We start from the raw sequence: 21,792 nt of genomic DNA, 5'->3' as shown, positions 1-21,792 counted from the left end.
AGAAGTGTAAAGCTTTGACAGTTCCCTTTTCCATCATTTGGCCAATAATGGAGAGTTTGAGTGACAAAACACTCTAAAGATTACAGTTGCAGAAATGCAAAAATGTTAAGTGTTAGGGTACATAATCGTAAATAAATGAATGAAACACTTGTAGTATCGGGGAATACATCAATTTCAGTAGTTTTATCACCCATTTTCAGTTGTTTTCTCTCTCATTAAAAAAGAATAAACAATACAGAATTATTTTCCCAGATTTCTTTGATAATATGTATCAAGGGTGGAAATTGGGTAAGTTGAATTTTTAATTCAAAACAAGTATAAACAGATTGCAAATTGTTTTTTTTAAGATGGATGATAATAAAGTTGCATTTTAAACTGAAGTATTTTTTTCATGTTTATTTCTTTATTTTAATAATTTATTTCCTATGTCATAACAATATTTATAAAACTGTAATAACCTACAGTTTAAATGCACATTTGTAAACCTATACTTTGTAGTAAAATAGTATGGTGAGCATTTTGACAAAATTGTTGGAAATATTTTTGGTACATTAAAAAGTGTGGTTCGACAACATCTAACAAGCTAATCCAGCAAAGATTTGTGCTTAAAATATCAATAAAATGCAGCATTTAATCATCATAATAGAATAGAAAATGAGGCAAATAACTGCAAAAATGTCCACCCCTTCCAATACGCTGACTATGGGCCTGCATAAATAAATAAATATAGATTCTTTTTTAATTAGCCAGTAACTACACATGTGATGTGTGCCCTGCTAGGATTCTCTCTTCATGCTGATTGTCCACCTAGCAGTTCAGAAATTAATTGAGTCATTTAAAATCACTTTTTAAATGTTGTTCAAAGATTCCAAATAAACATTTCTAAATAGCTAAATTTGTTGGAAAGACATTTTTGAAAATAAAGTTGAAAGGAATTAAGAGCTGAAAAGTTGCTAAATCTAGCAACAAGAAAGCAGGGTAAGTTAAGCCCATTTAACTTTTTTTAACACTTTTTTTATTGATTAAACAGGGGAGTACAGAATTATACAACAGTATATAAGGTAATTAACAACACAAATTTATCTTGTACATTAAGCATATTTTTCAGGAGTTGGGATGTCTTAATAAATTTGGTATTACTCAGTATAGAAGTCAGGGAATCATAAAAAATGTTTAGATCAATAAAAAAATTGTTTACAATTTGGTACAGTAAGCATACATTTTAATTTGTGAATGTGATACTTTCTAAATAAAATAAGTATTGTTATTTTGTCCATTTCCAATAATCCAGAGTTGCAATCCATAAATAAAACCATTTTATCAGTTATTATTTATAATACACTTTAAAAAGTAATAAGGAAACTTGGGACCAAAACCGTTTTTTGACAAAATCATTGCATGGATAATATCTATGTAATATATATACATATATATATATATATATATATATATATATATATATATATATATATATATATACATATATATATACACATATATATACATATATATACATATACATATATATATATATATATATATATATATATATATATATATATATATATATATATATATATATATATATATATATATATATATATATATATATATTTTAATTCTTTTACTTTATTAGGAATTACGTATTTTTTATTATCTGACCAGATTTTTTGAGGAAAATAGAATGAAGGAAATGCTTGTTTTCATTTAACCATTGCTATTGGAGGAACACTTTTAACTGCAGTTAGGAGTTTCTGATATAATTGTTATTATTTTTTTATCCATGACAGAAAGGCCCTTAATAGTAAGCTGTGGAAGAGAGACAGATACATGGTTATATATTTTTGTAGTTTTAATAAAGTGAGGTAATTTTGGGGAGATACAATGAACTTTTTTTTTTTTGTATTTATTCAAAGTCATTTTTAAACCAAAAGTGTTAATGGATTCACTGTATATAAATCCCCTACATGATTTAATAAGCCTGTAAGAGAGAGAAAAAAATCTTTGTTAACATAATTATTCCAAAATCTGAACTTGTTTTTGAATAAAATATACTGATAGTTCCAGATAATACATGAGTGGGGACAAAAGTTATTATTAATCAGTTTCCATGTTTTCAAGGCATGTTTATGAAAAATGAACATCTTAATAGGAATTTTAGAACACTTAAAATCACAAGTTAGTAAAAAGTGGAGGTTACGATATTTTCAAAGATAAAATTAGGGAGGGATAGAGAACCCTAAGGAAATATTGCTATAAAAACATTTTTTATCCAATTGACTTTAAATATATTGATAATAGTTTCGAAATCTGATGCATGTAATCCTCCTTCTGATATATTCCTAATTTTCCTTTTAAAATACTCTGTTTTGCCTCTCCAAATAAACTTTTTACAACCAAATAAAACTTGGTCAAATGTAAAACACGTCTTAGAGTCTACATAAATGTACAGCGCAGGGTATACAAGTCTGGAAATACCTTCGACTTTTGAGATCAGCACTCTACTGAACAGATAAATTCCTTTGAAGTCAGCAATTAAAGATTTTTTTGTCTTTTGTAGCCTTTGTGAAAAGTTTTCTGTAATCCGTTCTGAGGTTGATTTACTAACTACAATACCTAAATATCTAACTGCCTTTTTAACTTGTATTCCCATTATACTTAGATCGTCTATTTGGTGTATAGCCATTATTTCACTTTTGGATTGATTAACTAATAGACCTGAGGCATCAGAGAACAGCCTAAAAGCTTCCAAAATAACTGGGACCTGATCTTTAATTTTTAAGAATAAACAGGTGTCATCTGCAAGTTGGCTAATAGTTAATGTGGTATCTCCTATTTCAATACCTTTAATTTGGGAACAATGTACAGTATAAAGATTTAGGGTTTCAGCAACTAATAAAAACAAAAATTGTGAAATTGGGCACCCTTGCCTTATGCCTCTTCAAATAATAAAACGAGAAGTACTGGATAAAGAAACACTGCTTGAAATATTATTTTTAAAAATCATAATTTTTTAAAGGTTGGGCCAAAATCTAAATAATGAAGTGTCTAATACATAAAACTATGTTCAACTGTATCAAAGGGTTTGTAAAAATCTAAATACAAAATTATAACGTTAGCCTCCTCAGTTACTAAATCTGAGTAATCCAACAGATCTAATAGCAATCTAATATAATTTGACATATTCTTCTCTTCATAAATCCAGATTGGGAGAGAGATGTGATTTCCTCCAAACATGGTTTTAACCTAGTAGCATATAAAGATGGTAGTAATTTGTAATCTGAGTTGAGTAGCGTAATTGGACGCCAATTATCCAAGTAATGGTAGTCTTCGTTTTGGAATCAAGGTAATTAACGTTACTCCGTTTCATTGATTCTGTAAGTTCTCCATTAAACATATTTAAAATTAAGTCTTCATGTTTGACATACCTCCCATTCTGAAACCCAGTTTCCCTCGTTTCAGGGTTAACATACTGTTCACTTCTCCTTTCTGAATCATACCCCTGTCCCCAGCTTCTGATAAGTATTTGTTGAATTGCGTTTGTCTTTTCTCGGGCACCGTAGAAGTGGGAGGGCAAAGCGGCTGTTCAGGGTGTTGTTTAGAAAAGTACCGCGTAAACAGATCCAGGCCAAATAGCATTTTGTTCTTGCTGCTGTAAGTTATCGTTATAATTTTAAAAGGTTGTTTAACAGAGCCATGTCTTGCAGAAGAGGGGCCTTAATTGTTCTAGAAGGAGTTGACAGAGCAGGAAAAACCACACAATGCCAAAAACTAGTGCAGGCGATACAGCAGAGCGGACGGGCGGCAGAAATTATGCGATTTCCAGGTGAAAATACTACTTATATATTCATATACATGTGTTGCCTTCTCTTGAACAATCTAAAATTAACATCTTTATAAAGCGTTGCTTAGGTTCTGACACTGAAACAGTGTTACAGTGATCAAATTAGGCACGCGGCAGTTTTGCAGTTTGTAAAAAATTATCCTTTTTAAAATAACATCGAGTTACAATTCGATAATACATACGTAAATTACGATATAACTCCTGTGTCATAATCTGAGTGAGCTGTCTACACAGATAACGTAAAGAGTGTAACGTTAACAGACTACATGATATAACTTACTTTGCCTAACGTTAGACCTGAAGGACGAAGTGATTTAGCAGCTTTTCAACCTTTGTACAGTATTTGTATTTTATTGTATTCATTGATGACAACCGATTTTCTTTATAGACAGAACTACTAAGATTGGACAACTCATCAGTTCATACCTGGAGAAGAAGAGCAATCTGGAGGATCACACCGTTCATCTGCTGTTCTCTGCAAACCGATGGGAAATGGTGTAGGTCTTTATTCAAGGGTTCCTACGCGTCCTGGAAATTTAGAGGGTCACGAAAATGACCTGGCAATGTATAGAAATGATCAAATGCCGTGGGAATAATTAATCTTGTCTCTAGTACAGAATTTCTCAAACTTTTTCTGTCATTCCCCACTTTAGAAGCAGGGAATGGTTCAGAGCCCCACCCACCCCAAATCAGCCAAACAAATTAGGACTTCAAATATAACCGTCCAAATTTGTTGACTGTCTTGGTTTTCTTTTTGTATTCTGTTTACTTTTTCATATCACAACCCTATTTATTGCAAATGTTATAGCTGCTACAAGGTCTAAGCCTAATAGGGACATTAAAGCTAACCTAATATTAACCTAAACTTTATGTTTTTTGCAGAGTATTGGCTGATTTGTTTAATGTGCATTAAAAGAATAGTTCATCCAAAATCATTTAATATAATTGATATTAATATGATTAATATCAATTACATATTATATGGGCTATAATATAATTCATATTAATAATAAAAATATTAATATAATCCAGTAATTTACTCACCCTCAAGTCATCCTCTGTATCTTCCAGATAAACACAGTTTTATCTTGACTCTTCCATGCTGTATAATGGTGTTGGGCAGTTGTGTAGTTTAAGCTTTTAAAAGCTCATAAATCCATCATAAAACGAATCCACATGCCACCACACTCATGAAACAGAACGATGTGTTTATGTTGTGGTCACATGTGCATTCTTAACTTCTTGGCCTCTGACACAACATGACAACGATGTACTACATTTCAAACAAATACGGCTAAGCAAAAAAACTCAAGCGTTTCTCTTTCGGTGAACTTCTCAGACACATCTTCATTGTGTTATTTTCGTTCACCTACTCTCACCAGACCTTTGCTATAAGATCAGCCAAGAAGTTGTCATGTATGCACATTCGGCACCTTGTTCATTTCTAAATGTACTATTTGTTAAAGTGTCCACCCATCTGTCAGTCAACTAATCAGTCTGTCTATTTTATTCAAGGCCTGTGATGAAACAGAAGTTGGAGGAAGGAATTAATCTAGTGGTGGATCGCTATGCATTTTCAGGAGTGGCTTTTACTAGTGCCAAGCCTGTAAGTGGTTCAATATTTCAATTACATCTAATATATACATATGATGTCCCATTTAGTGTGTCTGTATCAATGTTTCAAAAAACATGTGTGAAAATATAAATGTAAGAATGTGTGAAAAATGTTCCGTTATTCTGTTGATCAAAAATCCTGAAAGAGGTGCATCATGTTTATCACAAAAGAAAACCAGCACAAATATTTCATCAAAAATGCAGCTTTGTTAAGCATAAAATTCTGAGATAGAAATCGTGTATATTTGTAAACTGTATGTTAAGTCAGACCAGACATTTTTTAACTCTTTTATTCCTGGACAAATATCAGGAACTTAATATTTAGGTATACATGTTTAGATAAAAGTCTTGATTTATTTTTTCAGGGCTTTTCTCTGGAATGGTGCATGAATCCAGATGTGGGACTTCCAAAACCAGACCTGGTCATGTTTTTACAGCTCAATCCCAATGTGGCTGCAAACCGCGGAGAATACGGAAATGAACGATATGAGACGAGTGCTTTCCAACGTACGGTTCAACAACGGTTTGAAGAGCTCATGCAGGATACCTCAATCAACTGGAAGGTGATTTTTATAATATAATCCAAATGTTTGTTTTGCTGATTTCTTTATCTTCTAATTGGTTTCATTAAAACAAAGCATCACAAAGGCCGGTGGCAGGTGTTGATCTATACAATATGATGACTACGTTTAAATGGACATCAGTAATTGATTTATTAGCCTTAATCTGAATAAGACAATAACATGAGTAAGGTGTTTACATGAGTTGCTTTTTAAATGTTTGCTTTCATGATCCCATTTTACATGTTATAACACATAGTTTGATTAAAGTCATTGCGTCACTACACTATTCACCTTTCTTCTGGAGTTTCATGTAATTTCAGCCGTTTCATTTTTAATTTGTCGACTTGAACTGCAGTTTGGCACTTTCATTTAAGAACATTTCATTCTTGCCTCCCATGACAATCGAGAAATTGGATGCGAGTATGAAATGCTGGAAGAGTGTTGTTTTAATGGAATTTGATATCGTATAAAATATCCTGACGCAAGGTTATAGTTCGATTAAGAGGTTGCCATGTGTGTACTGCACTTCAATAATGCGACTAAAATCAGCATATTCCACATGTTTTAATTAATTTCTGTTTAGTTTAATTGACTTTAGTTAGATTAAATGAATCAAAAATCATCGTTTACATGGTTAACTCTCAATCAGATTATTGCCTTAATTGCATCAAAATAGGATTATTGGTGTCCATGTAAACATACCCAATGTCAAAGTGAATAAATTCACAGGAATAACGTGATACATTTGCTAGTGATCTATTCTATTTAACTGCATCATTGCATTGTTTTAATTAATTAATTAATCAATTAATCAATGTGGCCAATATTAGATTCCTATTGAAGTCTATTTACGTAGATGAATATCTCCCTGCTGCTCAGTATATTGCTGTCTGATTGGCTGTAGATCATTGCAAATGTGTTTTTCAGTCCAAACACTTTCACAAAGCCATATTTTTAATCAAGTCTGCTATTCTCTCCAATGGCGTCTTTTATCATTTACACTGCGTGACTGTCAGTCACATGAATACTGTACACATGATACTGATTTAAGTCTGATTTCAAACATTTGTCTGCAATTTTACAAAACTTGTCGGCGAGTGAAAGTCAGGGCTAAAATGATTCAGTGCGTGAACTCTGCATTTGCATCTCTTATTTTGTCTTTCTCTCTCTCTCTGTAGGTGATTGATGCTGCGAGGACCATAGAAGAAGTCCACAAAGATATAAAAGACTTGAGTGAAAACATCATCAGTTTAGCTGAGGAACAGCCAGTTGGAGAGCTGTGGAGGTGAACTCATCTCTGCTGATGTTTTTATAAACTTCATCTTTTGTTTTTCTGTTAATAATAGAGAAACTTAAGATTTTATTTTATTTTTTAATGATTAAATAAATAATTCATAAAATAAACTTGTGTACAGAGAATTTAAACATGAAGACAAAATCATTCTTGTATATTACACGAGCCATCCTTCCCAGTCTGCAAACGCTCAACCTTCCTCGGTTGTCATTTACAATATCATACAGGTCCAATATATATCAACAACTTTCATTGGTCGGGAGTAAATGCTAAATCATATCTGATTAGCAGGACTCAGGACCTAAACCATAAAATGTGTTATGGCAAACCTGTGTTTTAAGTTAAGGGGGTAAAAAGGCACCATATCACTTAAAAATGAATCAATAGTGTTAAGACTCAATGTGGATACACATAAATGCGGCTAAGTACATACATACTGATGATCCTGAGTGCCTGTGACGCGACACCTGACCTCGGCTCACTCACAAAGCAGTCAGTGGAGCTGTTGAAGAAGAAAGCTGTGTGTTTGCCACAGTGGCCTTGAACGTCAACGGTGTTCTTCTCTGTCCTCTTAAGGGAAGATCTACCACAGAATTCTTAAAGTCTGGCAAATCTAACCGTTCTTCACAAAGACAGGATTTCAAATTCTTCATCCTCAGAATCAAAGAAGCGCTCGAGTCGATCTGAATCTGAAAAATCTGTGGAGAGGGAGAAAATATACTATTAGGGTTTGTGCATTTATAATGATTTTTAAATTCTGAATTGATAAAGAAGTGGTAAAGGGGTTACCTGGAGTGAGATTAAGTACATCAGCGGTGATTAGATGAGATGGTTGACTGTCTACTAATTCAAACATGGGAAGACCTCTGCAGTTTGAAACCTGTTGAAGAGAAAAACCAAAGTGAATAAAAGATCCACAAGTGGAGGCTATTTAAATAAAAAATATGATATGAGCACCTTACGAATCTGTGCACACCAGTCATCAAAATCATCCTCAGTTTGGCAGAAGAAGCCCTGATGGACAAAAAGTGGCACATATGATACCGTAATTCAAACCAGTTACTTTCAAAAGGTTTGACACCTAACGACAACTGAGGAGGCGTTTAAACGAGTGTTTTCAACTAAAAGCTGATTTTGATATAAAAACAAGTCCCTCCGTAAAATTCCTAAAGTTACAATAGGATCCAAATCTCAGTGATTTTGAGGCCGAATGTGATGTAGAAGTGTGGTTTTCCCCATCCACTAAATTGATTGACAGGCGTGTATTAACATGTCCAAAGAACAGGATTTGCAAAGAAACTGGGGGTAAAGATCTGTTGCAACTCTCTATGATCAGCTGCAGCTGATAAATGAGATTTACCAGGTTAAATTAGTGAATGTTTTTAATAACAGGGTTCTTGCACTATCTAAAAGTAAAAATTAATGCTTTTTAAGACCTCAACAAGTATAATTTTAGACCCAAAATTTTTTATAATTTCTTTGGAATAGGCTATTCAATTTTTGGCTTCCTACAATGAAATCAAAACTTGAAAGTTTTCCATTTGGTATCAATTATGTGCAATGTTGTGTAAACTCGGTAAGAAAAATAAAAATAAAAAATACTTATCTTTGAGACCTTTTTCTTTCTTTTTTTTCCCTTTGGCTCTGTTCTACATCACAATGTAACAGAAGTTGGATTACACTAAACATCACAATGCCTTGTATAAAGGAACCATATAGGGATGCTGAAAATAAACTATAATGTACGTCCTCACAACAACCTTTGACATATGACTTCTTACTTTGATGAATGAAGCGATGCCATATTTGGCGACATATGCAGTTTTATTTTCACCACAGGTGAATGACTTTGCAAGCTGCAAATCGGGGAACATGGAAGCAAAGATGTCACGTTATTTTTAAATTAATTGTGCCTCGTCACAGTTTGGATAACCCACAGTACCTGCCTTTTGGATGTCTGGCGGTGAAATAAAACATAATGGGTAATTTTGCGTTCTAAGAAAAAGGTCTGTAGGCCACTTGGAAGTTGGAACAAAAAAAAAAAAAAGTCTTCTTTAACATCTTAACATCTCAGCAATCTAAATACTGCCCAAGCCCGGCCCCATCTAAAATGATAGGAATTAAGTCCGAGCAAAGATCTTTAGCTGTAGTCCGAACTAATATCATTGTTAGTCGAGCTGCAAACAATGCAGAGATTAACCAAGTCCCCCTATGACTAGCTGCTGCAACGTACCGCTGGTGCTTTCCTCCTTTCATTTGCGACTCAACGGCTTTGAGCCCCATGGTCCCTAACGAAAAGGTCTTTTTGCAGAATTTACACATTGCCACGTCGTTAAATTTACACTATCCCATCTTTTCATTTTGAACCTCACCTCCACAACCGCGTAATGACAGCACGCAGGTGCAGACCGACGCAAGCGCCTGTAGCCGACCTACCTTAATAATCTAATAAATCACGAAGATTGTCATTTCTCTCCTGTTTCCCACATACTAAATTGATAAACTGTTAGATGTTTTACAGTGGACCACTGTGCTTACCTATCGTCATTAAGCACAACGGCTAAAAATGAACTACCTACAGCCAATATTCTGTAAATTAAAGACAGTTAAAGACCTTAATTTCCTGGATTTTAATTTAGACATTTTAAGACTTCTTAAGGACCCGCAGGAACCTTGAATACATAAAAAAAAACAGTAAAATCGCTAGTGTCAGTACAACTATAAAATTATAAGATGTTTCTTACTTGGTATTTTTGACTAATTAGCTGTATTTCTGTTTCATCCGTGTCTGTCTCTATCACTGATTGCTGATCATCTGACATAACACACGAAAAGCAGACACACAAGTGGAGATGGTGGGTGGGGAGAACAGCTCATTTGCATTTAACAGGGTTCACACTGTCATGGAAAAACCTGGAAAAGTAATGGAATTTTGACATGACATTTTCCAGCCCTGGAAAAGTTTTGGAAAATCTGACAAACCCACAAAGTTTCGGAAAAGTCATGGAAATTAATTTAAAAAATATCTCTATGCTTAAATATGGGTTAGTTGTCTTTACTTCTTTTCTGTCCATGGCCAAACTCATGCTCTCACATTATTAGAGCTGCGTGAGCCTTATCTAAATACATTTTACATAAAGATTAATTTAAGCTAAATAGATTGTTGCATGTTTTATGATATGCTTTAATAACTTTGAAAATGGATTGTTTTCTTGTTATTTACACCGTATACATTGACATTACATGAAACATTAGGTCATGAAAAGTCCTGGAAAAGCCATATAATTTTAGTAGTAAAAATGTGTCTGAACCCTGATTTAAAGGCACAAGCTACAAAAGAAGCTTCACTTTGCTCTGGGGCCAAAGGGGGCTCACAATGCACTTTCTGCATTATATAAAAGATAATCTGATGGGTATTTTAAGCTGAAACTTTACAGACACATTCTGGAGACACCAAAGACTACTCTTATATATTGTAAAAGAGGTAAAATAGGAGCCCTTAAACATCAGCTTGGCACACTGTTTAAACAATTCCAAGATTATTGTAGACGATAAACATTTCACATCCTCTATACTGGAATGAATAGAGTTTCTTCAACATTAAGCTGTACTCACAGCAGCAATAGAAGGGTCGAGCTCACAGATGTGCATCCGGCATGGAGGGTGCTGGCAGTGGTATGAGTCGTCTGGGAAATGGCCGTCTTCACTGGGGTCCACTGCTGGCTGAGTGGTGTGAGGGTCTAGATAAATGAGCTCGTCACCTGCAGGGCAGCATCAGGAAGAATAGATAAGTTTATGCATATGTAGTTTTAAATCGGAATATTGCTGTCCTACAACAATTACATAGTCTAAACTTTTCAGCTGCTGTTGCATTATAAGAGCAGTAACTCTAAAACCAAAATTTTACAATGGGCATCAAGTTGCTTAAAAATAATCAAGTACATAAAAAATTATTTGCAGCACAAAGCACATTGTGACTGACAAACCAAGTTTTATTATAAAAATAGTCCTCTTCAAAATCAGAAAATATGTGGAAATGTACATCGCACATGATGGAGAAAGGACTTCACATTGCTGACGTGAGTTAAAAAAAAAGTTGATGAGTAGGTGAAACAGCACTACTAATGTTTTATTAATTGTATCACTGCTTGAAAATATGATATTGATTATCTCTTCTAAAACTGTATAGATGTGTAATAAATATTCAGTCTAAAGTGGAGTTTCACAATTAAAACATTAAATGGCAACAATAATTCTTTGTACTTTACTTAAAACAAGGTTTTAAAATGAAATATAAAATTCTCTGACTTTCACTGATTCTTACTGACTAATGAGCTGAATTCACATGACCTATAATGAATGGAAAAACAGGCCTACTTTGTAGAACAGTAAAATGGTAACATTCTGAGTGACTTTAGTTGCCTAAATAATTTATTATAATATCAATAATGTTTCCAAGAGTTGGGTTGCGGTCGGAAGGGCATCAGCTGTGTAAAGCATATGCTGGATAAGTTGGCAGTTCATTACGTTGTGGCGACTCCTGATTAATAATGAGCTAAAGCTGCCTTTCCACTGCACACGACATTTGGACATGACTGTCGGAATACGCCCCCTTCTGGCAGTCGTACAGAACGTTCAGTTCTGACGTGCACCATGGGAGAGAAGCTGTTCTCGCAGTGCCCGAAATAAAGGAGTGCAAAAGCAAGAGCCTTTGTTCTCTGTGCGTTTACACTGGTTGAATGAATGAATGAATACTAGAAACTTATAGACTATTGGAAGGATATTGGAGACAACATTAAAAATCATATTTTATTATATCCTATCCACCAAATGCCCTTCCAGCTGCAACCCCTCACTGGGAAACATCCATACACACTCAATCACACACAGACTATGGGCAATTAAGCTTACCCGATTCACTTATAGTGTGGTGATTGTGCTACCCACTGTGCCACCGTGCTGCCGATTATACTGACATGTAAGACTGAATTAAAAGACAGTCTGGTGACTGCATTTGACTTACAGCAAGTGATTGCCAGTTGTCGAGCGTGAAATTAATTACACGGAGCAGAAAATTAGACTAACTATAAGAACAGAGATGGAAAAATGCAAGTTGGGGTGGAATCTTATGTCTATACTGTATTACCTTACACAAGTGTACAGCAGTCAACATTTGAAATGGATCAAAAAAGGTTTTCAAAATTGTCCTAGAACAAGAATGGGTGTTGTTGAATAGTTTAAGGACAACTTTGATGAAAGGGTTTGAACCAAGTGCTGACAATTATCTATCCATCCATCCGTCTGTCTGTCTGTCTAATCTATCTATCTATTTATTTGCCTGTCTTAATACCTAAAAAGTACCATTTGAATAATTACAATTTTAAAAAAACAAAAAAAGTACATTTAAAAGTAATTTTAAAGTATTAAATATTAGCATTTTCCCCAATTCAATAAATTACTCTTGGAAAAAAAAAACTCCAGCTGAAATACTTGAAATGACAACAACTTCTGAATGAGTATTGAAGAGCCTAAAATATCCAGGATCATGTCAAATGGTCAATAATCAAATCTAGCTAATGGAGTAATCTGATGAACCAACCCCAGGAATGTATTTGCATGGGTGTATAATGATTTTCCAATGACTACCCATTTAGAACTAACTATTTATGGATTTACTTCTAAGATCTCTCCTTACCTACAAAGCCAATGAAGTAGTGAGCGCTGTTTGGCTTCCCACCAATTACTCCTAAAGACTGAGGCATCATGAAGCATTGCTGTGCATAAGACATGAAAACGAAGTCAACCATTCAGCATCCATTTAGTGAAGACATTCTGACTGACCTTAACATGCCGGTCGTTGAGTATTTATATCTATTACGTGTAACAGATTTACCTTGAGTGGTTCAATATAGGCTTCATTGATGTCACTGAGGCCCAGTCTTAGAGGAATCAGCAGAACAAGGGGTTTCCACAGAGCCGTCTCCTCCTCGGCCAAAGCACAAGCTCCTTCCAGATCTCCATTCATCTCTCGAGGCTCTTCAGAAACGGCACATGCACCCCTGTCGAAATCCAGCCATGGCATACACAACCTCTCTGAACAAAGGCAGACAAAACAAACATTATCAAACACCACAAGTCAGACATAGGCTAAATGGATCACTTACAATGGTTGTGAAATTAGATTTAACACATCACCTGACCTGACAAAAAAAAACCCATTATGAACAAAAGATTCAACACAAACTTAAAATCTAGAATTGTGGGAACATAAGCATTGAATCCATTACTAATGTAAAATTATTCAAAATGCTTAAAAGCGAACATTTAATTCTGCTGTTTTCATGTTAATGCTTTTAAAAGCACAAACAAATTTGACAATAGTATAGTTGACATACCATTTTGTGCTTTAACTCAAGATGCTAACCTCAAACAAGATAGCACATGGCATGTCTAAATCTGAATTTTATGTAGTTTATCATATAAATTTCAAAAGGTGAACAAGAAAAGAAAAAATCACGATAACAGAGTTGACATTTTATTATTAGGGTATCCTAAACAATCAGTAGAAGCATTTCACATGCTTTTTCTATCAGTAGTTTAAAGGTTGTTATGCCTTTTTGTAACCAATGTAACAAGAGTTGACTAGAATGAAGGGACATGCAATAAAAATACTTTTTAATTACTATGATTACAAATAATACAGAAAATAGATGCCAGCGTTTAACTAAGTGAAGTGAAAACACAGAAAAAAAGAAAATTAGACCTAATTATTTAATAATAATTGAACATAAATGTAAGAAATTATTATTATTAATATCACGCTTTTCTGGACACTCAAAGCAGTTTACACATTTTTGGGGGGAATCTCCTCATATACGACCTGAGTGCATCATCACCTGAGTGCATCATCACCTGGATGGCGCGACGGCAGCCATATTGTGCCAGACCGCACACCACACACCAGATGAGTTTCTGTTCTGTTTGTGTTTGAGTTTCTTCACTGGTAATTTTTTTTTTTTCTGAACACTACCACAAATGTACAAGTGGCTCAAACTCGCTCATTTTGAGGTGGAAACCAGCGGATGAGCAACAACATCATTTATAAGGTAAACACAATAGGACAGTAGGCTCCTTCATAAGACTCAACACTTGTAAACATTAGCTCCAATGAGTTCGCACGGCTCTGAGTCCCGGCCACATTCATCAGCGCTACCAAGCCGACCAATCACAGAACTTACGCTAGGCATCGTTGCGATGTGTAGTTAAATTTTTTTGAAAGGTGCGTGTCAGCGATGACCACGGCGAGGGCTATGCAACCACATGAAGGCTGCGCCGGAGCACATGCGTGCGCTGGATGCAAAAGTATGAATCTGCTTTTTGAAGAAAAAGTTATTTACTAAAAACTGTGAAAAATTGTACAAAAGCACGCACATCACTCTTAACTGGGTGCTCAGCCAAAAACCGCAAAAGGTGCAAATTAAATTTTAATCAAAGGCGGCAACACCAAAGCTCCAAAAATACATATTCCTTAAATTAAAAAAGCTGACACAAATGCCATGTGTCAGCTTTTTTAATTTAATAATTTAGTATTTTTGGAGCTTTGGTGTTGCCGCCTTTGATTAATATTTAGTTTACTAAAAACTAAACTGTGGTTTGATTGAAGTAATCTACTATGTGCCTCATGTGGGGTGTATAATAAAACACTGAACATCAGCCAAGTAGCACCATGCCCACAATGAAATATGGTCCCGTTAGTGACATTGCTATTTTATTGATGTACTTTTAAACAGCACACACCGGCAATCTGCTTAAGAATAATGAATGCTGCAGAACTCCTGGAGATTTTGACAAACAAAACTGCTTCCTCTTGCCAGAAAGTATAAATGAAGAAATTCATTAAGGCAACAACCCAAAAGCACACTGCCAGTATAACACTGAAGTGGCTTAAAAAGAAGAAATTGATGCCCTTCAGTAGCTTAATCAGAGTCTGGACTTAAATCTCACTGAACATCTTTGAACGAACGAACCGCAATTCATCAGCTAACCTACTGGTACAAAGGTTTTGCAAGATGTAGTGTGTTAATATTGCTCCACCACATTGTGTAACTTAAAAAGGACCTCAGGTTTAAAAGAGAAGGTGGTTCAGACAAGCACAAGTTGACAGAGTTAATACCTGCTGATTAAATAACGATATATTTAAATATTTAAGTTAATTCATTTATTTTTAATGATTTGTCAGCTGCACAGTTTGCTTAGGCAATTGATTTAATCAACTTTTCTGAATCATTAATGTTTTATTTTGTATTCTGTATTTTGTAATTCTGTAATCTCTTCAAAAAAAAGGCCAGTTTAAAATTCACCAATCAGGCATCCCAGATTATCAAATTTATGGGCTGGTAACTTATGTACAACATACAAAACATGTCATTACTTATGAGCACCTTTTTGGTATTTTTGTGCAGACATCTGAAAAAAATAAAATGTGATACTTTATGCAGAATGATTATGAGACTATGAGAGATAAAAAAAAGAACTAACACATAAAAAAAAAACTTCCAATCAGATAAAACCAATTGAAATATATATATATATATACATATATACATATATACATATATACACATATATATATATATATATATATATATATATATATATATATAGATAGATAGATAGATAGATAGATAGATAGATAGATAGATAGATAGATAGATAGATAGATAGATAGATAGATAGATAGATAGATAGATAGATAGATAGATAGATAGATAGATAGATAGATAGATAGATAGATAGATAGATAGATAGATAGATAGATATAGATATAGATATAGATAGCACTGGTGGGAGGTGTGCATTGGGAGTTTTGTTTAGTTACAGTTTTTCATTTATTGTAAATTTTTATTTTATTTCCTTTAATAAAATGTTTTTGGACTAATAGTTTTAGTCTTTCTTTACTAAAATTCCCTTCTAATTTACAAAAAGTCTGCAGCTTCCATTTAGACCCGTTTATGAGACAATCTGAAAGAGAACTCACTGATTTCCTCGATGACCACAGTATTGTCCATAGCTACATGAACTGCCAATCGGCTCCAGGAGTCAAAAACAGCAAGTTTCCTACATGGGCACACATGTTTACATATTTTTATTCCAAAACACTAAAGCAGTTTAAAGCAAATTATAATAATTTCAAGATTTCAGTAGTGTTTGCCAGTTACATTTAATTTTACTAAATTTCACAAAACAAAATACTGAATTTATAAATTTGATTAGACTTGGCTGACTTACTTGAGTACCTGTGCCACTGTATTTGGACCATACCACTGGCCAATAGACTTGCCCTCACCTACACCCATCTGAGCTGAAGAAAACAACATAGCATGTCATCCACAGTCATTTTGTCATTAACAGAATAACCTTACAATGATGATCCCCAAAAATATGAGATTTTGGATTTCCCTTAGGCCATCAAAAACTTACATGACTTATTAAAATTAAATAATATGTTTAACTAAAAGGGTGTGCCTTGGTGGATTACATAATAACTACAATACATATATATAAAGTCTACTGACTCCAAACAAAGCATTGTCAGGAGCCACTGGTATTAATTTTGTTTAGACTATAAAGTTTGTTCACTCCCCAAGTGCCAGTAAACATTCACTTGCATTTAAGAAATCACTAAGGAGCACACTTTCAGCCAAAAATTGTGAATTACCAGCAAATAAAAGATTTGTGATCAATTATCCAATTAAAATTATTCATATAATATTCAAGCTCTGGATAAGTAGTACCTATTTGATGAATAGAATAATAGCTGTCCTTCTTGTCAATGAAAGCATTGAGGATGCTGACATATTCTGGTCTTTGCCGCTGACCTGGACTCCATTTCCAGTCTAATAAAATATACAACACACATAACATCACAGGGGCAGTTTATACAACATTTTCAGCCAAAAACTAGAAACTTTTTGCATTTTGCCTATTCATTTGCATGATAACAGTGCTTTGGTGGCTAAAAATGCATACATTTGAAAACGGTGACATCATACATGTGCATAGTATGGGTTAGGTATGTCGACAACGTAGTGCATGTTCACTTTAAATGGATAGTTCACCCAAAATTAAAATTTCTGTCATCATTTACTCCCTTCATTTTTTCAAATCTGTTGTGTTCAAATCTGAACTCACAAGAAGATAATTTGAAAACAGCTAAAAACCTGTCACCATTGACTTCATAGTATTTTAATAGTAGTTTTTCCTACTATGAAGTGAATGGTGACAGGTTTTCAGCTTTCTTCAAAATATTTTCTTTTGTGTTCAACAGAAGAAAGAAACTCAAAGGTTTAAAACCACTTAAGGGTGAGTAAATAAGGATTACATTTTCATTTTTGGGTGAACTATCACTTTAAAAAGGCAAAAGTGATTAAACATACACAACAGTGGTTGATTACATGATAGTATTGTTACTGGTCGAGAGTTTGCTAATTGCTTCTTCAGCAAAGTGTGGACTTACTTCACCAATATTACATTTCACCAATATTACATCCCTCAGCAGAAATGCATCATATACTTTAGGGCTGCACGATTATTTGCAACAAATTTCGATTCAGTGAAAACTGTGATTCTCTTGTACATCTTGTCTTGAAAACACAGCTCTGTGATCAACAGTAAATCTCCTCCAAAGAAAATGACAATTATGCCACAAAGAAGAAACATGGTTGTGAAATCAAACAGAGCAGACGATTTAACCGTTTTTATTGATTAAAATGACTTATAAACTAAGGAAACATCTCACAGAATGATTTAGCTCAAAAACTCGACTGAAGTTTTGAAGTGAGTTAGAAGTAAGAGCATGTTATGGACCCTTTTCACAAGCCTGTTATGACGCGTTTAACTGTAATCAGAACTTAAATTCTTGAAAGTTTTTAATATTTATGTACTGATATTTATGAGTAAATGTGATATTATAATGTGATATTTTCCTGTGCTTTAAGACCAACAGCAACACAGAGCCATAATTAATGGAGAGGTGTCGCAGAACAAGAATTCGGGATTGTACTGATTAAATCTTTTGCTATCTTTTGCATAGCTTGTCACTGAACTATGGCCCTGTGTTGTACAAGCTGCTCCATCTGAAAGCAGCTGCTGGAGATTTACATCTAATTACAAAACTGGTTTCAGTGACAAAATATGAATTAATATCACCTTTAATTAATCGCCCAGCATAATATTTATACAGCAAATTGTAAATACACACAAGTGTCCACGGACACACTCACCTCCCTACACTGTACTACAATACTGGCCTGACCTGGCAAAAAAAAAAAACAGTCAACTTTTTTTGAAATAGGCTAAATTTTCAAAATCACAGAGCTAAACTGTTCAGTTTTACTATTTTTGAATTCATTCAGCCCATCTCTGGGTTTGCTGGGTTTTACTCTTTGCTTAGCTTAGCATAAATCTGTGAAGCAAACTCACTCAAAACTAATTTTGATAATGTTCCTATTTAAAGCTTGACTCTTCTGGAGTTACACTGTGTAATTGCTCAATTTCACTATGAAAAAATAAAATTTCTAGGTCGATATAGCTAGGAACTATACTCTACTTCCAGCGTAATAATGAAGGAATTTGGCTGCAGCAAGCACAATGATATGACACAGTGCTGTTACTAGGGCTGGGCGATTAATTGAAAAGTACTCGAAAATGGTCATTTAGAACCTATAATCGGTCAAATTTTTCCAGATCAATTTTTTTAATCACTTACCCTACTGCATGTGGAGTCCCGTTTCCTTTATTTATTTTAAAATCAAGTATTGCACCCTTTGTGCAAAAATCTCTCACATGTAATATGTAAACATATTTACTGTACAAAACTTATCAGTGAACTATGGCGGCAAAAAAAGGAATAATTAATTAATTAATTAATCTTTCATTAATCATAATCAAATTAAAATGTTTAATTAATCAAGACTTGATTTTAGGCCAAAACACCCAGTCCTACTGTTACCTTGCTGGGGACTATTTTCGGGTGCTGTGTGATATCATTGTGCAATGCTGAAGTCAAGATACAGCAGCAAAGCTAATTGATTATGATGTCCCAATGAGAGTAGAGTTCCTAGACATATCGACCTAGAAAATAACAACTTTTCAGTTACTGTTAGTCTTAGCACATGACGTAACTGCAAAAGAACAGAAAACTTTTTCTATTTTTTGAGCAAGATGCTAATGGACTAATTTGACTGAATTATCTATGCTAAGCTAAGCTAAGCTAAAAGTGCTCCCACCAGACCCAGAGATCAAATGAATGGATTGAAAAATAACTCTAGGGGACTTCTAAAAAGGTAATATTACCAAGAAATTGGAGTGTTCCTTTAAAACGCAAAGGAAAGACACTGTGTAAGGCCTCAGACAACAGCAGACCTCATAAATCACCATCTCGATATCACACACGTTTCAGATGTGCTAGCCTTACCTCTGCCTAAGTGCCTGCAGATCAAAGCCTCCCCAAGAATCATCTGTCCGCATCGAAGCATGCAGCCCCAGCCGGTGTCTGAAGTGGGCCCAGTGCCACCTGTAAAATCACATCCATTAGCAAACCAAACTAAACCAGTATATCTTTCCAGATGAATAATTAAATGGACTGCTTGGACAAGATCAGGATTATTGACTCTCACTCTCACCAATTGGCTGGAAGTTTTTTCTGTACGTGAACCATAAACGTGAGGTGACATCTGCCAGAATATCATCCTTCTCTGCAACCCAAAATGAAAACCATGTTAGGAGCAAAACCCAAACACAACATCACAAAACATTCAATGTTTCACACTTGATAACCTGTTAGAGCGCTGAACTGCTTTCCCAAAATCCAGACAGGATCAGAGGTCTCTGGGAAATCTTCGATCTCTCCAAAGCGCAATGAATCGTATGTGAGAGTAGCTGTTAGGGGGGAAAGCCAATCATCAACTTGTGGCTCAACAAGTAACAAACAAAATCAAGTAAGTAAAAGCAAAGGCGATCTCTAAATCTGAATGAGCCTACTTGTCTACAGTCCCTATTAAATTGATAAAATAGAAGGTGAAGCAACAGAAAATGATTCGTGAATGGAAATAAAGCAACACAACTGAAACTGCATGTCCCATCATGACTGTAAAAACAGATAGCATTTCAACCACACACATTCATACTATATTTAACCCCTTATCCATTCACACTTTTTGAGTTTACACTAAAAATCAAATGTAGTTTGTAAAGATGAGTTCAAATTTTGACTAAAAAAGTACTGAAAAAACAACTTTTTTAGCAGGGTTTACATTGTGAAGCAGTAATTATTAATAATTTCTAAGAAATGTTCGTTTTTAACTATTTAAGAGTTTTCAGACAATTCAATGAACACAAAAATGTTTAAAGAAATAACACAACTAATTAAGCATTTATTTCATTTGGTATCTATAAGTTGGTTTTAAGGGATCATAAAATATGTGAATTGGAAAATAAACAATACTATAAATTAAATAATATTACATTTTTCTACACTTAGCCTTTTTTAGGGTTGATGCTAAAATAATTGTAAAATGTTACCTGCTTTTTTCTCAACAACTTCACAGCCTTTATAGTGCTCCAAGTTAACATGGAGGATATTTTACGTTTCACTTTATAAAATTGAAAACTGCTTTGTTCTTTTTAAAAGGATGTCAAGCACGAAGCGGTTAAAAAGTCACTATTTTACATGTTATTGACAAATATTTTATGAAAGAATGCAGAAATGTGATAACAGAAGATCTGTACAAGCTCCCTGAGGCATTTACCGCTCAACAGACACATACGTGCAGTGGAACACTCCTATCATGTCTAAAATGCTGTCTATGTAGGCAGTTGACTAGACTCTAAAACACAACCCAAACAGCCTAACAGTTTCCACGGGTGGTCGTGCCATTTTGGTGCAATGACACCTAGAAGACAAAACTGTGTCCATCCCTCATCTGACACCAGACTGATCTCTTATACTGTCCAGTTGGCAGCAGTTGGGACATCTATGTACCATATTTAACGGCAAAATTCCAAAACGTAGAGGCCGCTACTCCAAAAACAGGCGCGTACTTTGTTGTGGAAAGAAGAATTTTCCTTTTTAACAGTTTCATGACATCTAGACAAATGAGCGAAATGTAAAGAAATGTTTTCTTGCGGGTTTCTTACCTGCATCCATCCCGACAGTGATTCAGCCTATCTTGTTTGTTGTGTGTCCCTTAAGCCGCACTGGCCAATAGCAACTCGCTTCCGCCTTGATCACGAAGCGTCATTTTAATGATAACCAATTAAAACACCTTTTTGGACTGGACAAGGCGGGGATTGGTGTGTTCCGTCTGAAAAGCGGATGTAAACAACAAGCTAAAGTAGTTAGGCAATCCCATAGTTTTGGAATGCAACATTATAAATCAGCAAAATTGTTGAGTGTTTTCCTATTAGAAGTCTAACGT

The 21,792-nt window shown here is 34.5% G+C and overlaps 2 protein-coding genes across 6 annotated transcripts; one reads left to right on the top strand and one right to left on the bottom strand.

Moving 5' to 3' along the window:
- The first annotated feature begins 3,549 nt into the window (after positions 1-3,549).
- On the top strand, positions 3,550-7,425 carry dtymk (deoxythymidylate kinase (thymidylate kinase)). 2 transcript variants are annotated; one of them, XM_087255836.1, is made up of 5 exons: positions 3,550-3,654; positions 4,233-4,341; positions 5,360-5,450; positions 5,824-6,021; positions 7,200-7,425. In XM_087255836.1, exons 2-5 carry the CDS (start codon positions 4,337-4,339, stop codon positions 7,308-7,310), a joined length of 405 nt encoding a protein of 134 aa, XP_087111962.1. In that variant the 5' UTR covers positions 3,550-3,654; positions 4,233-4,336; the 3' UTR covers positions 7,311-7,425.
- atg4b (autophagy related 4B, cysteine peptidase) lies at positions 7,380-21,552 on the bottom strand. 4 transcript variants are annotated; one of them, XM_087255487.1, is made up of 13 exons: positions 21,357-21,552; positions 20,153-20,254; positions 19,999-20,070; positions 19,791-19,889; positions 17,110-17,211; positions 16,604-16,676; positions 16,353-16,432; positions 13,209-13,408; positions 13,011-13,089; positions 10,931-11,076; positions 8,273-8,329; positions 8,105-8,195; positions 7,380-8,013 (listed from the first exon to the last, which is right to left on the bottom strand). In XM_087255487.1, exons 1-13 carry the CDS (start codon positions 21,454-21,456, stop codon positions 7,940-7,942), a joined length of 1,275 nt encoding a protein of 424 aa, XP_087111613.1. In that variant the 5' UTR covers positions 21,457-21,552; the 3' UTR covers positions 7,380-7,939.
- Between the last annotated feature and the right edge of the window lie 240 nt (positions 21,553-21,792).

This window comes from Danio rerio, chromosome 6, assembly GCF_052040795.2.
Source record: "Danio rerio strain M-AB ecotype USA chromosome 6, GRCz13ab, whole genome shotgun sequence".
Lineage (NCBI taxonomy): Eukaryota > Metazoa > Chordata > Actinopteri > Cypriniformes > Danionidae > Danio > Danio rerio.
Note: the sequence above shows the minus strand (reverse complement) of the source record. Positions and strands in the feature narration are given on the sequence as shown.